The 25,579-nt window shown below is 51.7% G+C and overlaps 1 protein-coding gene across 8 annotated transcripts in view; it reads right to left on the reverse strand.

Annotated features, from left to right (window-relative positions):
- Positions 1-25,579, reverse strand: part of WHRN (whirlin) — an 86,308-nt gene that overhangs the window by 21,726 nt on the left and 39,003 nt on the right. For all 8 annotated transcript variants that reach the window (XM_023628735.2, XM_070252022.1, XM_014736002.3 and 5 more), the window contains 2 exons: positions 1,229-1,431; positions 145-181 (listed from right to left, as the gene is read on the reverse strand). In XM_023628735.2, the coding sequence (XP_023484503.1) occupies positions 145-181; positions 1,229-1,431 (240 nt within the window). The remainder of the gene's footprint in view (positions 1-144; positions 182-1,228; positions 1,432-25,579) is intronic.

The following is a 25,579-nucleotide window of genomic DNA, read 5'->3' on the forward strand; positions in this document are numbered from 1 at the left end:
GGACGGAGGACAGTCAGCAGGCTGACTCCCCGAGAAAATGAGGTCATGGCCGGGGGTCGCTCGGCCCACTTTGCCGGGCCCAGGGACCCACACACGGGGCGCTGTGAAGACGCCGAAGCTCCCCAGGGACGGGGAGCATCTTACCTTGTTCGTCCCGTCTGCTGTGGGATTCCCAGGAAACCTACGGAGAAAGACAAGCACGTTCAGCTGCCGTTGGGGCAGCTCATGCAGGCACGGGCTGCGGGATGAGCAAAGCCTCGTGAGAACCACAGCCTCCACCTGCTGGGGCTTCTCAAGGGACTGTGAACCCGGCGCAGATGGGCGGCTTGCCATCAACCACGTGGACAGCACTCCCAAACCCGGGCCCAGTGGGCTCCTGAGTTGTTTCCGACCCCACAGGACCAGGCAGGCAATTCGAGGAGGGAATAAACGACAACTGCCCCGTGGCCTCAGGTCAGGCCAATTCCAGGAAGGGTGGGGACATGGGTGACAGGAGCCCCCGAGACGCAGCTCACAGGGGCAGCTCAGCTCCAGCCCGTTTTCACACAAAAAAAACACGGACTTGAGCTGCCACGATTCCTGATTTTGAAGAAGCAGCCAGAAACCCAGTTTTTTCTGGAGAACCTGCTATCTTTTTAAATGTTGGCAACTAATTGAAAAAATTTGTAACATTGTGCAGGTGAAAAGAGAGGGAGGGAGGGAAGAAAGGAAGAAAGGGAGAGAGAAAGAGAGATGTTCTGGGGGTACATGGCCAGTCTGAGACTTCCCATGGAAATCCAAAAGAGACACATTGATTATTAGCAACTCTGCAGCCATCTGGCCACTGGGTCCTACTATGACTTCCAAGATCCTCTCCCCAAGGTAACTCATAGGATCCTCATTAGCAGGTTTGGGATGGGGGCAGGGTTATTAGGATCCTCACTTTTCAGACAAGCAACTAAGGACTCAGAAGTAAGTGATTTCCCCGAGGGAAATAAAGAACGAGAGAGTTGGATCGTGCAGTGCAGCTTTCTAAGGGAAACAGAGGCCAGCAGAGGGGAAGGGATGTGTCAAGGTTATGCATGCCCCGCAAATGAAAGGAACCCCGGTGTTGGGACCGCAGGCTCTGAGAGTTGGCGCCATCATGACGGATCAGGAGACGCTGGGGGGATGGGAGGGGCCATCACTGGCTTTCAGAAACGGCCAGGCCGTGTGGTCCTGGGGCTCAGAGGGAGCAGGGCGGCCAGACCCTGCCAAGTTCGTGGCGGTGTCCCCAATCCGGGAACTGGCGATCCACTTGGTCTCGTCCACCGTGGTGCGGGCATGGGGCAGCCTCCCGACGTCCTTCACCGTCAGGATGAGGTGCTGGGACGACTTGAGTAGCTTGACCGCCTCGTCGTGCAGGATGTTGAGGAAGCTCTGCCCATTCACCTCCAGAATCTGGTCCCCAACCTGCCGAGACCACCACACAACACAGTCACCTGGGCCATTGACAGGACACGGACTCACGCCAGGGGCTTCAGAGCCGTGATCTCAATTCTCTCCCTGGTCAGCCTACCGAGGAGGCCACCGAGGCTCAGAGAGGTTATGTAGATGCCTGAGGGTCACACTGCAAGTCAACAATCTTCCAATCCTGCTCCTGAGCTCCTGTTACTAGAAAGGCCCACCTCCCCCAACCTAGCAGTGGCTTAGAGGTGTGGGTCTACAACAAGATTCCCAAGGGTCTGTCCCCTTATCTAGAAGACGAGAGTTATCTTAGAGGCCTGTTGGGGGTGGAATGAGGAAGGAGGAGGCGGGGCGTGAAGGCACACTTCCCGGACTTTCCTCCTGCAAGTCCACATTGTGGAGATTTTCACCCCAAGCATGCATTCTTATATTATCTTAAAATGTAAACGACATTCTAATTTACTCAAAAAAACAAGGTGCAATAAATGAGAAAACTAAGCTCCCATTAAAGCATAACATATTGCTTAAGATTCTTACAACAAGCAGGCGGTTTTATTCTGTAACATAAAAACACATTTTTCAATGAATGGATTAAAAAAATAGTGGTTGGGGAAACAAACTACCCTTCCAATAAAAATAAAAACGTGACAAAGATCGAAGAGGTCGGACGGGAGGACCCTGCAGTGTGAGATGAAGGACTTGCAGCTCGTTTATAGTGAGGCGTCCGGGGTTTCTCTGCCCTTCAGAGCTGGGGAGATGAGGTGCCTGGCCGGCCGTGAAGGGGCTGCCCGGGGTCACAGGCACCCGTGACCTTGAAGGGCAGCCTCATAGCAACAGTTATTTGTGGCTGCTGTTCCTCCTCCCTGGCCTCCCAGCCTGCTGACGGCACGTGATCAACCCCCCGGGGCTTTTTCCAGCATTTTCCAAGGCAAATTTTGGAAAAAGTGAGCCAGACAGGAATTTGGAAGAGAAAGAGGAGAAAAAAAGATGGGACAATGAGACGGAGCGGAAACCTGGACTCCAGTTTCCCGTCTTCTCTTTGACCCGTCGCCTGCGGGGGGGGGTGGGGGGGGGTGGGGGGGAGTTTCCGGTACAGAAAGTGGTTATAAGTTCACCCCTCCTGTCTGCCCCCTGCACCAGCTCTGAGGGGTTCCCAGAGGGCCCGCTGCATCTCTGCCTCCACCTCCCCATCCGACAGCTGGTACGGCACACCTACCAGGTGCCAGGCTCTGTGCCAGGCTGCGTGCTGAGCCGGACAGACCCGCCCCTGCTCTCACCTTGCTCCCAGTCGAGATGGGGCTCAGTTTTGTGCTACAACCGGGTTTTCCCATCAGCCTCTCCGCACTGTGTCCCCAGGGCCCAGCACCCAGGGGGAAAGTCAATCAAAGTTCTTCAAATGAATGAAAAGTCCGACCCTCATTCCCCTCCATTCCTGGCTCCAGGACCATGTCTGCCACAGCCCGGTGGGGACCAGCATGGGACACCAGCCTGGGGCCCCCAATGTCAAGCCACGATTTATCAGATGCTGACTGTGTGCCAGGCACCTCGTCCGTCCCTTTCCATAGTTTTCCATACTCAATATCCTCACCATTCTGCGAAGCAGGCATCCTTGCTCTCCCTCTCATCAGAGAGCAACAGGGGCTCAGAGAGGTTAAGGAAACAGTTGGTGGTCACACAGCTAGTGAAGAGGACAGCCAGGGTGCAGACCCACGTCAGGCTGGCCCTACTAGGCTGCTGTCAGGAGCTCTGCCCGGGCACACGTGGCGTGGCCTCTATCCAGCATGTGCAACGCCAGTGTCCTGCCACGCAGCACCCAGGTCTGAAACCCTGCCCCCACCGTCAGCTCTGCCTTTACTCCCTTGAGTGGACCCTCCAGCAAGTCCCACGCCATCGTCACCTGCCTCCAGCCCTGCCGGTGCCCTCACCTGGGTCCCTGCCTCCTCATACCTGGGTCCCTGAGCCAGCATCCCTCCTCTGGGCATTTACGTCTAAACCGGCCTCGGACCTAACACCGGATTTATTTTTCCTCAACTTTTTGCTTTCGTGACATTCCTCCCCACTTAAAAACCTCCGACGACCCCCCATCCTCCAGGAGGCAGCCAAGCGCCATGGGGAAGGGTTTCAAAGTCCACCAGAGCCGGGTTCGAATCCTGGCGCTGCTACTTCCGCGCCATGGGAGCTGGAGCAAATCCTCCGACAGCTTTCGTGTCTCAGAGTCCTCGGGTGTAAAAAGGGGGTCCATGCCCCAGATTGTACTCCTCCCAATTTCCAGTCATCAGCATCTCTTTCTTAATGCCACCAGCAATATCCACAATTCTCTCTCTTTACACATCTTTGAGCTCCCTAGTTGAGAAACCCGGGTCCCCGAGAACTTAGGCCACCCCAGCCAGTCTCCTTGTAAAGAACTTGAGACGAGACCCAACACCTGGTTCAGGGCTTGGCATACAGAAGATGCTCAATAAGTGCGTATGCATGAAGGAAGGGACTTTGCCTCTTCCCCCTTGCCTCACCAGCCCCCTCCCAGCCTCTCTGCGGATGCTGAGAAGCAGAGATGTGAGAAGGAGTGTGTCTGCAGGCACCCGGGCCTTACGGAGAGCGGAGGGGTAACTCCCGTCCTGCCGTGCCCACTTGCGCACAAAGCATTCAACAGCGTCCCCCGCTCTGCCGGCAGGACCCCTCTCCTCTGCACCCAGCTGCCCCCACAGCTCCGAGCTGGAGCCCCGGTGGCACCTTCCATCTGTTGAAGTGCTCTATTTTCTTAAGCACCCCTCTCCATAGCTTTGGATTTTTTTAAGCTGAGGGAATTAATTAAAATCTTCTCCGCACATTTATTTCATCCTAGCAGTTTAATTAAAGGAACCAGCGTCCAAGAGACCGGATGTGTCAGGGCATCGCAAGCCTCTCCCTACAGGTCCAGGGAAGCAGACAGGGACAACCCCCTTCCACAAGCATCTGCCTGGGCCTCCACAGCAAGAGGGGGCTGGGGGGGTGGAAATGTCCCAAAGGCAGTACGGGACGTGTACACTAAAAAAGAAGTACTCATTGTTCATCTGGAATGCAAATTTAAATGGGTGTCCTGAATTCATGTTAGCTAAATTTGGCATCCCTGGGGTTGGGGGGGTCAGTAACCATGGGGGACAATGGTTCTTGTGGGGAGGGTGCTCATTTAATGCTTGGTTTCCAAATTGATTATTCTCCCCGACCCTGAGCCTGGCACCTGTCATTTTCGGAGAGTCCTGTGACTCAGCAACGCGCTGCTTACTGCAGACTCCTCCTAAGCACTAATAACATCCCCGAAGTCACAGGTTTGCTGTGCTAGTCACAGTTCCCCTCACGCTGGTTAAAGAAACGCACCCCAGTAGATCTGTGAGAGGCGGCGTGGCGTCCACGTGCCATCCGCCTGGGGAGCAGGCGTGAAACGGGAGTCACGCTCCGGAAACCCCAACCGCACGGGGGCCCGTGGGCCCATCTTCCCATCTCTTTCCAGTCCTCTCCTGTCTTTCTTCTTCCTCCGGGGCCTGTTTGAAAACTGCTGAGCTTGGCTTTGGGGTCCCCACACAGCCCTCCGCAGCAGCTGAGCTACTCCCATTTCTCCATGTCCAACCCTCTCTTCTTTCCTCTACTTGTTGGAAAGCTTCTGAGCTCCGGGAAGCCTGTCAGAACAGGTGTCTGCAGGCTCACTGTCATCGAGAGCCCACAAACCACTTTCGAATAAAACCAGGGTCTCCCCGCTGCTCACAGCAGCCCCAGGCCAGTGGCGTGCGGAGCCCCATCCCAAGGGTGCAGGAGAAAGATGCCTGAGTTCTGAAGCCAGGTGACTCGGCCATAGCAGCCGTGTGGCCCTGCACAGCTCTCAAGCACCCGCTGAGTCTCAGTGTTCACACCTGTAAAATGGGCACGACGCCACCAGCAATTCCCAGGGGGCTGTGAGAATCCAATGGGACCCTCAACACAGAGCCTGACCCACGAGAGGTTTTCAACAGCTTTTCATGAGCTTCCCTTGCAAACGGAGGGGACAGGTTCAGGGGTGTCAGGCGACTTGCTCACGGTCACGGTCGCCCAGGAAGTGAACGAGCGAGCCAGCACGCGAGCCCGGCTTTCCCACATTCTGTCCACCAGCCTGTGCCCCCTTTATCGCAGCACCATGCCTGGCACGCAGAAGGCACTTTGTAAATGGCGAACGGACGGGAGACCCCCGCCCTGCGTGCTCTCCCAGTCTCAATGCTGACCGTGTCCCCTTTTCCAACGGTTTGTACGACGTGAAGCTGGAGGTGGCACGTTTGAAGGTCTTGAAAACGAATAGCTCCATTCGTTTATTCATTGGAAAGTTACTTTCTCTGACCCACCGAAGCCAGCCCTGAGTTAGAGGACACGGGGATCCAGAGGCGAAGATGCTGTGATTGTCAGGGCCTCCAAGGGGTCTCCTACAGATGGGGAGACTGAGGCCCAGAAAGCACCGGGACGTGTCCAGGGCCACAGAGTGAGGCGACAGCAACACCCAGACCCTGAGGCTAATTAACCAAGAAAACACCAGGCCGCCCAGAACTCACCCAACATGACCCACCAGAGAAGGAAGAGACAGGTGAGAGTGTGAGCAAGTGTCTAGCATCACTCAGCTTGCACACGGCGCCGACGGAGGCGTGGAAGGATAAAGGAATACAGGCGGCTTTATTTTATTTGTCACCGAGGCATCCTATTTATCACCAGTGACAGAGGAGCGGAGGGTGGATCGCGGGAATGCCCTTCATTTTAAGGCAGAGGAACGACTCCTCCATCATCCACAGCTCAAGTGACAGGCTTGGATTGGGGACGCTCCAAGGACAGCGTGAAGGGAGTTCGGCAAGGACAGGACACCGGTCTCCCCTGAACCTGGCCAAGCACCAGGATGCAGGAATTCACTTCCCCTCTGGCTGAGCGGGGCCCAGGAGCGGCGGGCGGAGGCCCAGGGAGCAGCAGAAAGTGCTCAGCAGGCTTGGGAGTGAGCCGGTCTCCTTAAGGGTCAAGAAACCTGGGGAAAACAATTTTACCACTCTGAGCCTTCCCTCCATCCAAATGGAAGCAAGACCACCATGTACTAGAGTGTTACAGACTAAATGAGAGGCCATCCAATGTGTGGCTATGAGCACAGACAGACCCAGGAGTCTGCCCTCGGGGTCTAACTCCAGACTCTGCCACTTATTAGCTGTGTGACCTTGGGTCATTTCCCTACCCTCTCTGTGCCTCAGTTACCTTCTCTGAAAGTGGGGACAGCCTCAGTGATACCTCACAGATAGGTCTTAGGATTAAATGAGTTCATACATTTCACTGGATTCCCAGCACCTCAAAAAGCACCTGGCACACAGTAGGTAGTCAATGAGTATTTACTGAATGGACGCATAAAAAGCAGGTAGAACAGTTCCTAGCACACAATAGGTGCTCCATCAATGTTAGCTGCATTTTTGAAGCACCATGTTTACCCGTGAAGTGACCCCTGGGTCACTTACCAGCCAAACCTATGACTCTGCCTCGTCACGGTCTCCCCCAGCTATCTCCCCACCTTTCCACCTGCCTCCGCCCTGGGCCCCGCCTGCAGCTTCAACGGACCCCCACATGTTGACCACGCCCACGAGGCACCAACAGTTACCCCCATCTTACAGGTGGGCAGGCTGAGGCCAAAAGGGAGGCGACAAGAGCCGGCACTGGCCTTCGTCCTGCCAGCGTGCAAAGCCTCTGCTCGACCTAGTGTCAACCCCTCCTTTAAGAAAACCAGCATCTCCATCCTCCACCTCTTACGGAACCTCTCAGCCCTGCACTTGGTGTTATGCACACAGTAGGCGCTCTATTCATGGACCTGAACGCAAATGAGCAAAAAGAACCCGTGGGTGGATGGCAGCCGCTCCGAGCTCCCCCATCAGAGGAAGTCAGGAGAGAAATCTGTAACAACTCGATCCCGTGCGGAGCTGGGACACAGGACTCCATCCTCCCAGTACACACGCACAGTGGGGACACATGCGCACAGTGGGGCCGCACTGGGCAAGGGCCGGAAAGAAGCCGGTCCCGGCCCTCTTCGCCACCTGCCCGAGGTTTCACACAAATGGATTTTGCAGCTTCCACTGAGGACCCTGCTGACTGTATGATCACCACAATGAAAATTCAAATTCTGCTAAAGAGTTTTATTGCATTTATGAATCTTTAATAGTCTTCTGTGTCAGGTATGAAACTTTAATGGGCTTTGGGGTTATTTTCCTGGTACAAGGGAGCAATGCAGTTTTAATGAGACAACATGCGTTTTTCCCAACAGTTCAGAAGTCAGGAAACCTTGCGCATATTTTTTAAAAAAGAGGATCAAGGTGGAGCTAAGAAGGTTCTGGAGCCGGCTGCGGGAAAGGCCTGGGTCTCTCAGGCTTGGTGCCCTCACAGGGCAGAAGCCGACCAGAAAGGCCACGGATGGAACCGGCAGACGCGATGGCTGCTGACTTCCAGCACGGCGCCTGCTTCCTTCTGGTTCCTTCTTCTGACATGAGCACTTCCACTGTCAGCATGGCTCGCTCTGTTCGGGACACGGGCAGCCCTCAGTCAACACCTGCTCCAAGTCAACCGAGGCCAAGAGAAGGGGAAGGACTTGCCCAAGGTCAAACTCTGGGTCAAGGTCAGAGGTAGGGTGGAGCAGCCACTCGTGGGCTCTTCCCGCAGGAGAGTCTGGCTACCAAGTCAATGCGTCAGAGCAATTACAAAGGTCAACCCCAGGAGGAGTGACAGCTGTGGACCCTCTGAGGGCCTCGCAGAGTCAGCTGCCCCCCACTATTTAGCTCTAAACACACATACACTTAATAAGCCCCACAGGAGGCAGCGAACAGTGTCCTGTTTTATAGATGAAGGAGTGAGGTTCAGAGAGGGGAAGTCACTTGCCTGAGGACACCCAGCAAGCAAAGCAGCAGAGAAGGACTGGCACCCAGCCCAACTGCTACTTGGAGCCTCGGGCTTGTATTTGCTCACCTGACATTCCAACAGATGACTCAAGGCTCTCGAAACGAGCATTGTCGAAAAGAACTTTCCGCAGTAACAGAAATGTTCCATATCTGTGCTGTCCAAGACGGCAGCCACTGCTATTTAAATTTAAATTCATTAAAACGAAATAAAATTAAAGATTCATTTCCCTACTCACGCTAGCTCCGTTTTGATAGCCACAGGAGACTGGCTGCTGCTGCCTGGAACAGCACAGCTTACGGCTGCGGCCCCAGATGGAGGCCCTGACCTTCTCCGACCCTCCGTCCAGGGCTCCCGTCTCAGTGCTCAAGCCCCAAAACCTCCACATTGACGGGTCCATCATCAAGCCCACCCATTTTACCTTCCCCTCTGGAAGGAGCTCGAATTGCTCGCTCTGCTCTGTCTCCACTGCTCCACCCTGGGCCAGGCCACCGTGGCCTCTCCCCTGGACCCAGTCACCTCTTAACCCGCCTCCCGCTTCCACCGTCGACGCCCCCTCCGGCACTCTCCCGTGACAGTTAATTTGACGGGGGGACTGGACTGGGCTAAGGGACGCCCAGAGAGCTGGGAAGACGTTACTTCTGGGTGTGTCTGTGCAGCGTCTCCGGAAGAGATGAGCCTCTAACAGGGAGACCGAGGAAAGCGGATGGCCCTCGCCGTCTGGGTGGGCCTCATCCCACCCACTGGGGGCCTGAAGCGAACAAGAGGCGGAGGGGGGTGAGTTCACGCTCTCTGCTGGAGCTGGGACGCCCCTCTTCTCCTGCCCTTGGATGGCGCTGCCCTTGCTTTTCGGGCCTTAGGACTCAGACGAGGATTTACACCACTGGCCCCACAACTATTTGGCCTTTGGACTCAAACTTACATCATCTGTTCCCCTGGGTCTCAGGCCTTCGGACTCGGACTGAATAACACTCCTGGATTTCCTGGGTCTCTGACTTGCAGAGGGCAGATCATGGGAATGTGTGACCTCCATAATCATGTCAGTCAATTTCTATAATAAATTTCCTCTTCTATCTATCCATCTACCCATCCATCCATCTACCCATCCATCCATCCATCCATCCACCCATCCAACCATCCACTCACCCATCCACCCATCCATCTACTCATCTACCCATCCATCCATCCACCCATCCATCCATCCATCCACCCATCCATCCATCCACCCATCCACTCACCCATCCACCCATCCATCTACTCATCTACCCATCCATCCATCCATCCATCCATCCATCCACCCATCCACCCATCCATCCACCCATCCATCCATCCATCCACCCATCCACTCACCCATCCACCCATCCATCTACTCATCTACCCATCCATCCATCCACCCATCCATCCATCCACCCATCCATCCATCCACCCATCCACCCATCCACCCATCCATCTACTCATCTACCCATCCATCCATCCACCCATCCATCCATCCACCCATCCATCCATCCACCCATCCACCCATCCACCCATCCACTCACCCATCCACCCATCCATCTACTCATCTACCCATCCATCCATCCACCCATCCATCCATCCACCCATCCATCCATCCACCCATCCACCCATCCACTCACCCATCTACCCATCCATCTACTCATCTACCCATCCATCCATCCACCCATCCATCCATCCACCCATCCATCCATCCACCCATCCACCCATCCACCCATCCATCTACTCATCCATCCATCCATCCATCCATCCATCCACCCATCCACCCATCCACTCACCCATCCACCCATCCATCTACTCATCTACCCATCCATCCATCCACCCATCCATCCATCCATCCACCCATCCATCCATCCATCCATCCACCCATCCACCCATCCACTCACCCATCCTCCTATCCATCTACTCATCTACCCATCCATCCATCCACCCACCCACCCATCCATCCATCCATCCATCCATCCAACTGTCCATCCATCTATCCATCCACCCACCCACCCATCCACCTACCCATCCATCCATCCATCCATCCACCCACCCACCCATCCACCCGTCCACCCGTCCACCCGTCCACCCGTCCACCCATTCACCCATCCACCCATCCACCCATCCACCCATCCATCCACCCATCCATCCATCTATCCATCTATCCATCTACCTATCTCCTATTGGTTCTGTTTCTCTGGAGAACCCTGACTAACACGCTTCCCTATGTAGCAAGAGGATCCATTCAAACTGCAAATCTGATCTCGTCAGACCTTCCTTAAAACCTCCTAGTGACCTCCAGGCTCCTCCTTTACCTGGCCTGAGAGAGCCTTACCTTGCCAGTCCATCTCTTGTTTCTCTCCTCCGGCTTTTTCCAATCCATCCACACTTGTCACCTCTCATTTCTATGAACACATGGAGCCCTTTCCCACCTCAGGGCCTTTGCATATGCTATTCCTCTGCCCAAAAGATTTTCCCTCCATTCCTCACCTGAATGTCTCCTACTCAACCTTCAGATCTCAGATCAAATGACACCCCCCTCCAAGGCAGGTCTTTCCCCCGAGCACCCTGCAGTGTGCCCCCAGCCCTCATCATGGTTTGAGATCCTGCTGGGCTGGGAGCACTGAGTTCAGGGCCAGTGTGCTGCATGCCCCTTGCATGGCACATGGAAGGCGCCTGACCGAATCAGCGAAGGAGGGAATAAACGAATGAACGGAGTCCTGTCCTTGCCAGTTCCTGCAGACAGGCAGGAGACGTGTTCCATTTACGTGACGGTTTAGTTTGACAAGGCCGGGCCACGGGGGGAGGCTGGGGCGTGCAGCCCGGCTCTGCACATCGCCGCAGGGAAAGAGCATCCGGTTTTTTCAATCCAAGGGAAGGCAAAGAGGTAAAAACACAAATCACCATTTTGTTCTGGTTGAAATGACACTGCGGGAAAGAGTGTGCATTCTTCCCTCAGTCGGAAAGAGAGAAAACCAGGGCGGGAGGGAGAGAAGAGAGGCCATGGGCCCAGGGCCTCTGGTCAGTGGGGGTAAAGCTGGCCCGGAGCCCAGCCCCACCCCTGCTCTGTGCTGCTCCGCAGACCTGCAGGAACCGGGGAATTCTCCAGTTTAAGTCCACGGCCTTGACACACACAGAGTGCCCCGTTAGAAGATGTGACAGAAGGGAAGCCCCATTCACAACAGCAACAGGAGAGAGAAATACTCAGGAATAAACTTAACAAGACACGTGCAACACCTGTGTGGAGAAAACTGCAAACCTCAAAACGGACTCAACAAAGAAAAAAAAATCCCCCGTTCCTGGAAAGGATTCAGCGTCATGAAGACGTCAGTTCCCCTTCGGTTGAAAATTTAACATTATCCCAAAACAAACACCAATAAGCTTTTGTTTGATAAGCTGATATAAAAGTTCATGTGAAAAAATAAAGCTGCACGTGGAGGAAGCTTAAATGCATGCGGCTGAGTGAAATGAGGCAGTCTGAAAAGGCTGCATGCTGTACGATTCCAACTATACGATGTTCTGGAAAAGGCAACACCGTGGAGACAGAAGAAAGATCAGTGGTTGCCAGGAGGGATGGTAGGTAGGGCACAGGGTTTTTAGGATATTCTGCATGACCTTATGCAATTGTCACTCAAACTCAGAGACTGCACAACACCAAGAGTGAGCCCTAATGGAAACTACGGGCTCTGTTGTTAGTGTTGTTGAGCGGATTCCCACTCCTAGCGACCATGTGGGCAGCAGAGTGGAACCCTGCCCAGTCTTTTCGCTCCATCCTCTTGCCCTCCAGCACTGTATCAGACGATGCCCCACTGCTGTTCACAGGGTTTTCATGGGCAATTTTTTTGGAAGTGAGTGGCCAGGTCCTTCTGCCTAGTCTGTCTTAGTCTGGAAGCTCCACTGAAACCTGTCCAGCGTGGGGACCCTGCTGGGGTTTGAAATCTGGTGGCATAGCTTTCAGCATCACAGCTACACGCAGCCTCCATAGTATGACAGCCAGATGCGGGGTGTGGTTCCCTGACTGGGAAATGACCCCGGGGCGACAGGTGGTAAGAGCTGCCGAACGGTAACCACTGGACCATCAGGGCCGGTAAACGATGACTTCAGTCAGTAACAATAAATCACTACTGGCTCATCCTTGTAGCAAGTGTACCACACTAATACAAGATGCTAACGTTGGGGGCAACTGTGTATGGAGGAGTGGGGGGAGAAAACGTCTACGAGAAACTCTGTACTTTCTGCTAATCTTTCTGTGAACCGAAAACTGCTCTAAAAAAATGAAGCTATTAATTTTTTAAATGATCATTTTTTTAAATAAAAAATAATAAAAATGCAAGAATGGCTAGGAAAGCCCTGATACAGAAGAGCTGTAAGAGGGGGTGCTGGATACTAAAAGTGACGCCGAAGCCTCTGTCCTCTGACGTGTGGCAGCGACTCACGAGGAGATGGACAGACGGGGGAACGGACCAGAAACAGGCCCCGGGACACACAGAAACGCCGTCGACAGCATCGCCAGTCACGGTGGCAAAGACGGGCTTGTTGAATAGCCTGGGACAACCACGTAGCCATTCAGACCCACATCGGATCCCTACACAAGAACAAATGCCCAACAGACCACAGATCTAGAAAAAAATGCATTGACCAGGATTAAAAGAAAGAACGGGCAAAAATCCTCTCTATTTGGGCATAGGGAAAGGTTTTCTGAACTTAGATTCCACCAAAGAAAGGACTGATGAGTAAACTAGATGACAACAAAAAACTTTCATGTTGAAAAAACTCTGTAAGTCAAAAGACATGGACAACTAGGGAGCAAACACTCGTAACGGATCTATCACAGATAAAGGGCTAATTAACCCTAATATAGAAAGAGTTCTTAAATTTAGGGGGAAAAAATCCAAACTTCTGATAGCAAAAGGATAATAAAAGACATGAATGAATTACAAAAAAGACATAAAAAATGGTCCTTAAATATATGAAAAGAGGTTCAACTTCACTCATAATAAGAAAACTGCAAAATAAAGCTACATCAAGATACAATTCTCACCTATCAGATTGGGAACAATTAAACTTGACAGCAGCTGCCAGCAAGCTGTGGGGAAGCAGGCGCGCTCAGACAGGGCTGGTGGGAATTCAGATGGAACCACTCTTTTTTTTTTTTTTTTTTTAATATATATATATTTTTTAACTTTTTCTTTTTTTTTTTGAGGATGGTTAGCCCTCAGCTAACATCTGCCAATCCTCCTCTTTTTGCTGACGAAGGCTGGCCCTGAGCTAACATCCATGCCCATCTTCCTCTACTTTCTATGTGGGACGCCTACCACAGCATGGCTTGCCAAGCGGTGCCATGTCCGCACCCGGGATCTGAACCGGTGAACCCTGGGCCGCCAAAGTGGACTGCACGAACTTAACGACTGCGCCACCAGGCTGGCCCCTGAAACTACTTTTGTTTCCTGTAAGATTGGGCAAATGAGTAAATATATAGAACCATCTAGACGAGAAGCAAGCACCTCCTAAAGGCCAGCACTATGCCAGGTGTTGGGGACACAGTAGGAACCGTATTGGTTTCCTGTAGCTGCTGTGATAAATTACCACAAACTTAGTGGCTTCAAAGAACACAAATTTATAATCCTACAGTTCTGGAGGTCAGCCCCCCGACACCGGTCTCACTGGGCTAAGACCAAGATGGCAGCAGAGCTAAGTTCCTTTCTGGAGGCCCCAGGGCACAGTCCATTTCCTTGTCTTTCCGAGCTTCTAGAGCCACCACATTCCTTGGCTGGTGGCCATGTTCCTCCATCTTCAAAGCCAGTATCTTTAGGCCACGTCCTCCTCACGTGGCCATCTCTCTGGTGCTCTCTTCTGACTCCCTCCCCCACTTTTAAGAACTCTTATGATTACATTGGGCCCACCTGGGAAATCCAGGCTCCTCCCCCCAGCTCGAGGTCAGCTCATTAGCAACCTTAATTGCATCTGTCATCTTAATTCCCCTTTCTCATAGAACCTAAGATATTCACAGGCTCTGGGAATCAGGACGAGACATCTTCGGGGCTCATTATCCTGCCCACCACCTGGGTGGTGCTCAAACATGGCTGACATTTATGGTCAGCAGAACGGAACTGAACACCAAAACGCCTCCACTACCCCATCTGCGTGAGGCAGGATTAACAGCGCAACTCGCACTTTCCAGCTGGAACACAACTTGGCTCAAACCTGCTAAGAAATGTTGCACAAAATGGTGCAAAAACCATTGCAACTTTACTTCTAGGAATTAACCCCGAGAAGATCATCATGGCTAGGGCAAAAGAAAAAGCTACACAAATAATTTGGACCCCCTCCTAAATGTCTAGGAATTGATCCGTCAAATACTGTATGGTATATCCACGCGGTGATATCGTAAGGCCATAAAAAATAACGTAGAATATTGAATGGCATATAGTGACTTTTTTCCAATTAAACTTTTTAAAAGTTACAAAACAACATAAGCAAAGAGTAGAAATAGTTAAACAGGAAAAAAGGGTTATGTACAAATTGTAAAAATCTTGCCTCTGCAATATTCACACATCTCAGGCCCCCAACCATCAAGTCTTAGGCCCTGGGACTGAGACTCAGAAGGAACCACCAGTAACAGTTTCTTGGGCATTCTCCTAGGAACTCACTTCATATATACATAAGTATGGACAAATGAATGTATTCCCTTTTTTTTTTTTTTTTTTTTTTTTGGTGAGGAAGATTGTTGCTGAGCTAACATCTTTGCCAATCTTCCTATTTTTGCTTGAGGAAGATTGTTGCTGAGCTAACATCTGTGGCAATCTTCCTCTATTTTGTACGTGGGGTGCCACCACAGCATGGCTTGATGAGCAGTGCATAGGTCCATGCCTGGGATCCAAACCAGCGAACCCTTGGCTGCCGAAGCAGAGCGGATGAACCTAACCACTACGCTACCAGGCTGGCCCCTGTATTCCCTTAAAAAAACAAAAATGGGATCACATAACACTGCTCTGTACCTTAATAGTTTGCAAAGCTCTTTCGGAAATGGAAAGATCTCAATGCTACATTGTCACAGAGGGCGGGAGAAGGCAAACAGTCTGAACCCAATTTTGCTGAACTGTTTTTATGCTATCACATCCCACATGAGCACGACACTCCGGAAGGACACACATCAAAATCTCTGCACTGATTTTCCCCTAAGCCTAGGATTTTCTACATCTTCTGCAGTGGACACGCTTTACTTTCAAATTCAGTCTTTTAAATACTACCCTCAAACCGCCCACCTAACGTCGTCTTCCACTGTGTTAAAGGGACTCAAAAAAACGCCCAAGTGTCCGCCAGAGTTGTCTCTCAGCGGTGAATTACAGGACATCTTATTTTATTTTTTTCAACACGTTGTACACCTTAAACTTACCCAACGGTATACGTCAACTATATCTCAATAAAAAAAGTGCTTTCCTTCTATTTGGGAAATGATGAAAGAAAATGTACCAGCAAAGGCCGTACGCAAGGGTTTTCTGATACTCAGAGAAATCAGGTTTCCAAATAATAAAGCTTGATAGCATTAGTTAATTATACCATATTCAGAAATTAAAAACAAGTCCCTGATATTTTGGAATCATTCTTAGTTTAGATAATCAAGGCAATTTTAATTTTGAGCTCTTTATGCATGCTCTGTGCTCTCCAGGGTGTGTATGACCATATTGTGGAGGGCAAAAAGAAAAAAAATCCTAAAAGGAAACGTAAAAATTGGGAGGGCGGGGGCGTGACATGATACTAACATCTCCTTCAACATCTGGGGGTCTGGGGACGAGTGGGCCGCTGGCCACCCTGCTGTGCCTGGGGAAGAAGCTTCTTTATGCCGCCTGGTCCAATCCACGCCTCTTAGTAATTTGGGGTGAGTCGTTCCCGTCCCCACTGGGCTCAGCAGCCTGCTGGCACAGACAGGCCTACTGGCGGGAGCTCTTCTGGAAAGATTCTCTGAGGTTTCTCTCATTTGTGGTTCCTTGTAAAACCTTATTATTTCAGTTGGAAATAACTAAATGCCTGACTTCAAGGGAACAGTTAGGTAAATGATAATTCAGCCACAAGATGGAATATTATCACGCAGCTATTAGAGATTGTGTTCAGGAGTTTTCCATTACCTGGGAAAATGCAAGTGAAAAATGTGGGATGCAAACTAGTATATACTGTATAATATCAATCACATAAAAATGTACACAGAAAGGAATGAAAGAAGCTACATGAAGATGCTAACAGGGGCCGGCCTGGTGGATGGTGGTTAAATTCGTGGGCTCTGCTTTGGCGGCCCAGGGTTTGTGGGTTCAGATCCCAGGCACGGACATGGCACCGCTTGTCAGGCCACGCTGTGGTGGCATCCCACATACAAAAAAGAGGAAGACGGGCACGGATGTTAGCTCAGGGATAATCTTCCTCAAGCAAAAAGAAGATTGGCAACAGATGTTAGCTCGGGGCAAATCTCTCTCACCAAAAAAAAAAAAAAAAAAAAAAGATGCTAAAAGATGGAAAGAACCCAAATGTCCATCAACTCATAAACAAATAAACAAAACGTGGTACAGCCATAGACAGAATATTATTCAGTCATCAGAACGACTTCACGATATATGCTGCCACATTATGCCAAGAGAAAGGAGCCAGACACAAAGGCCACATATTCTACGATGCAGTGACATGAAATGCCCCAAACAGGCAGATCTATAGACAGAAACGGGGAGTGACTGCACAATGGGCACAGGAATTCTGGGGGTGAGGAAAATGTTCTGAAATTAGATAGTGGCGATGGTTGCACCACCTTGGGAGTATACTAAAAGCCACTGCTCTGTACACTTTAAACGGGTGGATTTTATGGCATGAGAACTGTATCTAAAAAAACAAAAGCTGCTAATAAAGCTCGGCTGTAGCAGGCAGGACGTGTGGGTCCTTCCACTGCCCGCCTGTGTCTGCGTTTTACGCTCTGAACCTATTACTTGAGTAGCTGGAAAAAAAATAAAACCAAAAAGACACGAAGTTCCCCAAAGGGTCTGGGTTAACAGCTCTAGTGCACAGCACCCCCCAGGTCGCTGGGGTCCCAACCTCTGAACGCTGCTGACCGAGTGAATGTCCTGCACGGCCCAGCGGGAGAGCCACGTCCTCTCTGCAGCCCCAGCCGGCCCTCCCGCCCTGGACGGACGGCTCCTTCCTGAGGTCCCAGCCCAGGCTGTGTAGCTACCAAACTGCAAAGACGGAGCAGCCTGCCTGGGTTCAAGTCCTGGCTCCACCACGCCCTGGCTGTGTGACCTTGGGCAAGTCACTGAACCTCTCTGAGCCTCACATCTGTGAACAGGGACAAGAAGCCTGATTATAAGGCTGCCGTCAGGGTTAATGGAACTAATACATGCCAAGCGCCCAGAACAGGGCCTGTACACAGCAGATGCTATGTGTCACTCAAGTACTAGGTCGTACTAACAGGATGGTGTCTACTTCGCTATCTCCTCTCCCGCTTTCTCGCTAGGCTGCCAGCAGTTTGAGCGTGGTACCCTGTATCTATTCCACGTGTCGTCCCTGGGGCAGCAGCACCCACACAACCTAGGAGCTCGTGAGAAATGCAGAACGTCAGGTGCCGTCCCAAATCCACCGAGGCGGGCTGCATTTTCCAGAAATGGCCACAGCACCATCCCAGGTCTCACGGGCTCCCCCAGAACCCTGACACTCCCCTTCAGGAGGTGTGGCGGGTTGAACTGTGTCCCCCCCCCGACAAGAAATGTCCAAGCCCCAGCCCCCAGCATCGGGGAGGGCGACCTTATTTGGAAATAGGGTCTTTGCAGATGCAATTAAATTAGGCATCCTGAGATGAGCCCATCCTGGATTTGGGGTGGGCCCTGAGTCCAACGACTGGCATCCATGGAAGAGAAGGAAGAGGGAGATTTGAGACCCAGAGAGACACGCAGGGAAGAAGACCACGTGAGGATGGAGGCAGATACTGGAGGGATGCGGCCACAGGCCAAGGAAGGCCAGGAAGCACCAGAAGCTGGGAAAGGCCAGGAAGGATGTTCCCCCAGAGCTTTCGCAGGGAGCCTGACCCTGCTGACACCTCCATTGGTGAGAGAATAAATTTATGTTGTTTGAAGCCACTGAGGTTGGGACCATCCCTTACAACAGCCCTGGGAAACTGAAACAGGAAGTCAGAGTTACGCCCCTCCCCTTGAGCCGGCCTTCGAGGCCAGGTCATAAAAAGAACACGGCTCCACCTGCCTCTCTCCCAGGACCTGTGCCCCCTAAATGCCCAGGATCCAGGCCACTACGCTTAGAGGAAGCCCGAACTAGCTCCACGCAGAGAAGAAGCAGGGCTTCCTGCCAGCAGCCAGCACCCACCTGCACACGTGAGAGGAAATGAGCCTCCCCAAGGCTCCAGCGCCCAGATGTGGCGTCTTCCAGCTGCGGCCAGAGATGCCGCAGAGCAGCCCCTGCTGTGGCCCGTCCACCTCCTGGCCCACGGTTTGGGGAGCAGAAGCCCTGGTTCTCACACACCTCCAGCTTTGGGGTGGCTATGCAGCCATAATAATGGCAACACTTGCTCAATCATAACCCGCTCTTGACAAGGTCCCAATGATTCGTGTGCACGGCCAAGGGCCTGAGGCACCGTGCACTGTGGTGTGGATCTCTCACAGAGCCCTTCACAGGCACGCTTGCCCAGAGTGGGACTGCAGACATGCATGCTCATAATTATCCCCCTACGAAATGGGGCAACGGGCTGACCTCAGATGCAGCAACCATGCAAGTCCTCGTGGTGCAGGCAGTGAACTTGGCACGGCTGCACGTGGAAGCAGAACGGCAATGGATAAGCCTCCCACGCTGGTCGGCCACCCCTCAGCTCCTCCAGGCCCCTGGCCCTGCCACTGGGGAAGGAGGGACCAGAAGAAAGGCCCGCAGCCAGCCCCTCAGGTGGACAGCACAGTGCACGGGGGCCCTGGGGACCTGAGGGAACGCTGTCACCTTTACCTGTGCCCAGAGCCAGCGCTGCTGGGCTCCCACTGACAGCCCTCTTTGTAGAAATGAAGTCTTTCTCCTTTTGGCAGCAGCCTTCCATGGGAGCAATTACCGCCCTAGCAGGGGCCCCTCTAAAAAGCAGGCAGCAGGACTAAGCAACTTGAGCGTTTGCAATTTATTAACACCCATTCAGAGTTCAGCTAAGAGAGAATCCCATGGAAGGACCGGAGAAGGTAGCCCAGCCAGGGGGCAGAGGCTGAGACAGTCACCCAGCACGTGCCGGGTTTCTCAGGAGAGACACCACCTTCTGGCTCCTCCGGAAAGATGCCCCCCATCCTTGCGGATCCATCAGCATCAGCTGCCTGAGGGTCGGAGGCCATCACGGACCAGTCTCAGCCACCAGTACACACACTCGTGTGGATGATGAAAGTCACTCACATGCTTAGAGCTACCGTTTTGGGGGGCTTATCATGTGCCAGGAACTGGGCTCCCCATGCATTAGTTCCTCGCATCCTATCAACAGAGGACCTTGGACGTAGGTGATAGAGGTGGTGGACTGCACGTTACTATTTTTAGAGAGCCCGGAATCTACGAGAAGCACAACTCGTCCTGCAGGGTCCCTGGAAGGTAAGCAAGATGCCAGCTGTTGGGGTTCACGGCTTGTGGACCCCTGCCCGGCAGGGAGAGGCGGCCCCAAGGAAAAGCTGCAGAGGGAGCAAAGCCAGTGCTCGAAGTCGGAGCTCAGCGATGACATGACCAGCAGGTCATTATCCCAGCTCTCGCTGAAGGAGCCGGGGATGTTCAAGGCCCCAGAGCAATCAGGGGCTGCTCTCTGCGATTCCTCACCAGCGGGCTCTGTGTGGGGCCAGGGCTGTGCGCCAGTGAGGAAGAGAAGGGACGGCCTCCCGTTTACTCCATCCCAGAGGGGTGACACAAAACTGCCCCTGGGAGGCAGGTCCCATAGCGGGAAGTGTGTGAGCAGGTGCAGGAGGAGAGCGCCAGGCCTGCAACCTTGGGTCGGCCTTCTCGGCATGGGACCTTGGGCAAACCACCCCCCTTTCTGAGCCTCCTTTTTTTCATCCACAAACAAAACTAATGCTGGTTACCTTTCCCGGTTATACCAAAAACCAGAGAAGATTTTTTAAAGCCAGCGTATTTTGAATACTTTTACTGGTATTGTCTTTTATAGTGATCCTCTGGCTACGTCCTCACAGCCTCCCCAGAGGGATTATTATCCCAGACTTACAGATGAGGAAACCGAGTCCAGGGAGAGAAAGTGACGCAGCCTGTTATTCTGACCCCGAAGTGGCGGCGTGTAACCACTCCATGATGCTGTCTGGTAAGGACGTCACAGGGCCTGGCACACACTGGGTATCGGAGATGGTTGCTACTGTTGTTGCTATTAATTTCCCCCAAAGTGACACATTTTTGCTGAAGAACAGCTTTAGTCACCGGTTCTTATGTAAATAATCTTCAGAGCCGAGCTGGGCCCGGCTCTCACGCCCAGGTCCCCTCCGGCCGGGCCGACCTACCGAGCCAGCCAGGGCTCAGCCGTGTCCTCTCCCGCAGAGCCCAGAGGCAACCACACAAGTGTGGACGCTTGTGCAGCCACACTGACCAAACGGCGCCGGCTCGCGAGAAGCAGATGATTTGCTGCCCTTGCGAGTGGAAAGAGCACTGGATTCGGAGGCAGAAAAACACGGAGAAACCCTTTGCCAATGTAAGACAAAAACCCAGCAAGCGAGGTGCCCGCCTTCTGCGCTGGCCATCCCCGTGGGCAGCGGTGCTCGGAAGGGGCCCTGCGCCCGAATCGCTGCTTCTCCAACAATTCAGCACAGGCTCTGGGACAAGCAGCTTCATCCCACTGAGCCTCCGGTTCTCCACCCCTGACATGGGGACGATGACAATCAGTACCTCCCCTTGGGCTGCAATGAGGACACAAGAGGATGGTCAGAAAGCAGCTGGACGGGACTGGCCTGGCTGTGTGTGGTCAAGCAATGACTGCCTTTGTGCCACGGTCACCATGCAGACTTCAGAACCGTCACCCTGTCCTGTGTTCCTCCCCCAGTTTGCCCAAGAACCACTTGGCAAGGGGAGGACCCCTCGAAGTTCTGTAAGAGCCACCGGGGTTGGGCAGAGGAGAGGGTGTGAGGGGAGGGAAGAGGTGGGAAGGGGACCTCTGTGAGTAAGCACCGGACCTGCCTGAGTTCCCATCCCAGCTCCTCCAACTACTAGCTGTGTGACCTTGGGCACGTTACTAACCTCTCTGGGCCTCAAGTGCCCATCTCTCAAGTGGGGGTGATACTAGTGCCTCCTCACAGGGTTGCTGGGAAGACTAAATGACTCAGTACAGGAACAGCACTCCCTAGGCACCCTGGCTGGCACAGAGAGAGCCCCCCAGATGCTGGTGATTACTATTATTACTGCTGTCAATTAGAAATAACTAGAACACTGCTCTGCCCGAACCTCCTTCCTTTCCTTACGATTATTACTACCCTCACCCTGCCGTCCCTCCTGCCCTTTTCACCACGCTCTTACTTCAATGCAGTCTGAACAGCCACAGGGATCCTCTCAGTTCCAAATCCAAAAGCAGAGCGTGCGGAAACATTGGGCAGGCGTCCCCACCGCACCGACAGCAGAGAACCCGGGCAGAGGCGGGCAGGGCTGAGCGCCCAGCTGCCAAGGGCCGTCAGTCTGGCTGTTTTCTCATCACACAAGTTCAGGCTTACAGGGTCTAGCGGCTAACAGAGGAGGTTCTGGAGCCGATCCCCATCCCAGCTCCACCATGTCCTTGCTGTGTGACCTTGAGAAAGCGACGACCTCTCTGAGCCTCCATTGGCTCATCTTTCAATGCAGGAAGGTAGGACATCTACCTCGGGGACTGCTTAGGGATTCATTAAGGTGGAACATAAAAAGCGCTTAGCAGGGTGCTCAGCGTAGAAAAATCACTCAGCGGACGTCTGCTGTCACCATTTCTCTCGCCAACGCTCAGCCAGCACATCACCTGGGACACCAGGAGTCTTCACTGCCTTCTGTCTCCCACTCCCATCCTCCCCATCCACGCAGAGGACGCAGATCCAGGTTCTGCATCGCACGCACCTCACTCTGTTCCCCGGATCACCCCCCAAATGTTGCAGCGCTCGACAAGAAAGACCCCAGGGACTGGGGGCTGGGGAGGAACACGTCCTCCCCCTCGGCCCCCCAGGTGACAAGGCTCTCTTGGAACCCCGCTCGAGGAAGACGAGAAGACGGGCACACTCAGCGGACATTCTGAGGGTCTTCTCCCTCTGACTGACTGACAGCAGGAGAGCAGCACGAATCCCAAATCGCATAGTAAGAAATGCTAAGGCTGCTAAGATACACTCTGGCTGCCTTTTTGTGCTTCTCCTTTTGAAGGCCCATCTCAGCAGTCTGAAACAGCAACACTTTAGTCACACTCTTAGAAATCAGAGATGTCAGGTTTCCAACGGAGAAAGGAAGCAATTTTCTAAGAAGCTGAAGGTTGGGTCACAAAAGGAACAGAATGAACAAGAAGGGTCCCAAGACTCTGTGTGCACAAAGGTCTGGAAGGACGTGCCCACTGCTGACTGTCTTCATGTACCGGGGCTGGGCAGGGGCAGGGAGGAAGGGCTGTCATTGCAAACATGAGCCCATGTGAGAATTGACTTTTCTACGCCTGGCAAGGATGATGTCCACAATTAGAAAAAAATGTTCCATGTATTTAAAACATGTATTACACTTGGCTAAGTTGGTATCTGCCAGGACTCCCCACTGTAAACTTATTATTTTTCCCTTTATAATAATTACAAGATACACTGGTAGAGATACTCTAAAACTATGCCAAAAAATCCCGCTTCGGCTTAAACTTCTGCCTGCTATGTAGCATCAATTTGGTGCATCCCGTGTCCAGCAATTATTACAGTAACGTCACGTTCTATTGGTGATGCTCTCCTCCTTTATTCCTTCTCCATTGCTTCATGGGGATTCTTCAAGGAAGACTTGTTGCATCTCCCCCATTTCTTTATGTAATAACACTCGTGAGGACTCAAGGAGACCTACTGTGTGCTCCATTGGCCGCTAGGGGGCGCTTCCAGGCTGGCCCTGATTGGTTGGCTGATGGATTTTGGAGCATGTCTCTGCTTGCTGGGAGCACAACACACCCCAGGCTCATTCTGTACCTGTCTGGATCTGCAGTCACCACTCCTCCAATGAGCCCTGCTTCCTTTTACTTGGAGAAGAGTATTTAGAAACTAAATCGGGGCACTGGGTATCCTCACCTTTATTGGGGTGTCCCTGCCTCTAGCCCCTCTCAACGGACAGAACAAAAAACTACAATCACGCGCCCTTAACAACAGGGATACGTTCTGAGAAATGCGTTACTAGGCAACTTCGCAGTGTGTGAACATCACAGCGTGTGCTTACACAAACCCACGTGGTACAGCCTACCACACAGCGAGGCTGTACAGTCTTACCTTATGTGACTGCCATTATCTATTTGTGTGGGTTTATTTCTGGGCTCTCCATTCTGTTCCACTGATCTATGCATCTGTCCTTTTACCTTGCTTACTGTAGCTTTCTAGTAAGTCTTGAAATCAGGTCATGAGTCCTCCAACACGCTCCTCTGTTTCAGAATTGTTTGGGCTTCCTCCTAATTTCTCTGCCTTTCCATTAAAAAATTTAGAACCGGCTGGTCACTATCTACAAAAGAAAGCCTACTGGGGTTGGAATTGGGATTGCGTTGAATCTGGATCAAATTAGGGAGAGGACATCTTCACAGCACTGAGTCTTCCTATCCACGAACATGGTATATCTCTCCATTTACTCAGGTCTTTTTCGTTTTGTATTTTCAGCACAGACATACTGCACATATTTCGATATTTATATCTAAGTATTTTTTGGCGCTGCTCTAAATTGTATGTATTTTGAATCCCAGTTGCTCATTGCCAGCTTATAGAAATATAAGTGGTTTCTGCATGCTCACTTTGCCTCCCACCTTGCTAAACTCACTTATTAGTTCTAGGAGATTTTTTGATAGATTCTTTGGAATTTCCTATGTAGAGAATCAGACTCTGTAAATAGAGCGTTTTATTTCTTCTTTTTAGATCTGTATGCCTTTAATTTCTTTCTAGTGCCTTATTGCACTGACTACAACTTCCGGTATGATATCGAACAGGAGCAGTGGAGAAGACATTTTTGCCTTATTTCAATCTTAGAGGAAAGCATTTAGGTTTTCACCATTAAAAATGTTAGGTGTAGATTTCTGTAGATGCCCTTGATCAGGTCAAGAGAGTTTCCTTTGATTCTTAGTTTGCTGAGAGTTTTTATCAAAAGTGGACATTGACTTTTGTTCAATGCTTTTTCTGATCATATAGCTTTTCTCCTTTCATCAGTTAAAGAAATTGATTTTCAAGTGTTGAACCAGCCTTGCATTCCTTGGCTAAAATGCCCTTGGCCGTGGTATAGATCCCTTTCAAAGATCACTGGATTTGACTTGCTAATATTTTGTTGAGGATTTCTGCATCTACATCTATGTTCATGAACGATAAGTGGTCTGTAGCTGTCTTTTCCTGGCGCGTATTTGTTTCGTCTTGGTGTTACATAATGCTGGCCTAAAAAAGTGAGCTGGGAAATGTTTCCTCATTTTTTATTTTCAGGAAGTGATTGCATAATATTTCTTCCTTAACTGTTCAGAAGAGTCGATTAGTGAAAGCGTCTGGGCCTGAGTTTTCTTTTTTTGGATGATTTTTAAATACAAATTCAGTTTCTTTGATACTTATATAGGACTTCCAGGTTATCTATTTTTCTTTCTTGGGTGTTAGTAACTTGTGCCTTTCAAGAAATTGGCCAATTCATCTAAGCTGTAGAATTTCTAGGCAGAGAGTTATCTGTAATATGCCCTTATTATCTAAGTTTTTTTAATCTGTCAAGAATTATATAAATATTAAGACGTTATTTTTGTCATGTCCATTAGGACTGCCATGAAATCAGCCACAATCACAGATGAAAATACCCCTAAAGAATCCTCATGAAACAAGTAATATGTAGCAGCCACCCCCCTTCCCCACGGAGAATAAGCAGAAAGCAGCTCTGGACAGTGTCAGCCTTGTTCTCGTCTCCCAGCAAAATTATTTCAGGGAAGCGTGGAAACACAGAGAGCAGGCAAGATCAGACTGCCTGACAATGAAGGGGCTCTGTGCTGGGGGTCCAGAGACCCGGAACCACCTCCCCAGGACCCTCTGCCAGTCCTGGTCCCCTCTGCTGGCCCGCAGTCTCCCCACGGGAA

This window comes from Equus caballus, chromosome 25 (genome assembly GCF_041296265.1).
Source record: "Equus caballus isolate H_3958 breed thoroughbred chromosome 25, TB-T2T, whole genome shotgun sequence".
Taxonomy (NCBI): domain Eukaryota; kingdom Metazoa; phylum Chordata; class Mammalia; order Perissodactyla; family Equidae; genus Equus; species Equus caballus.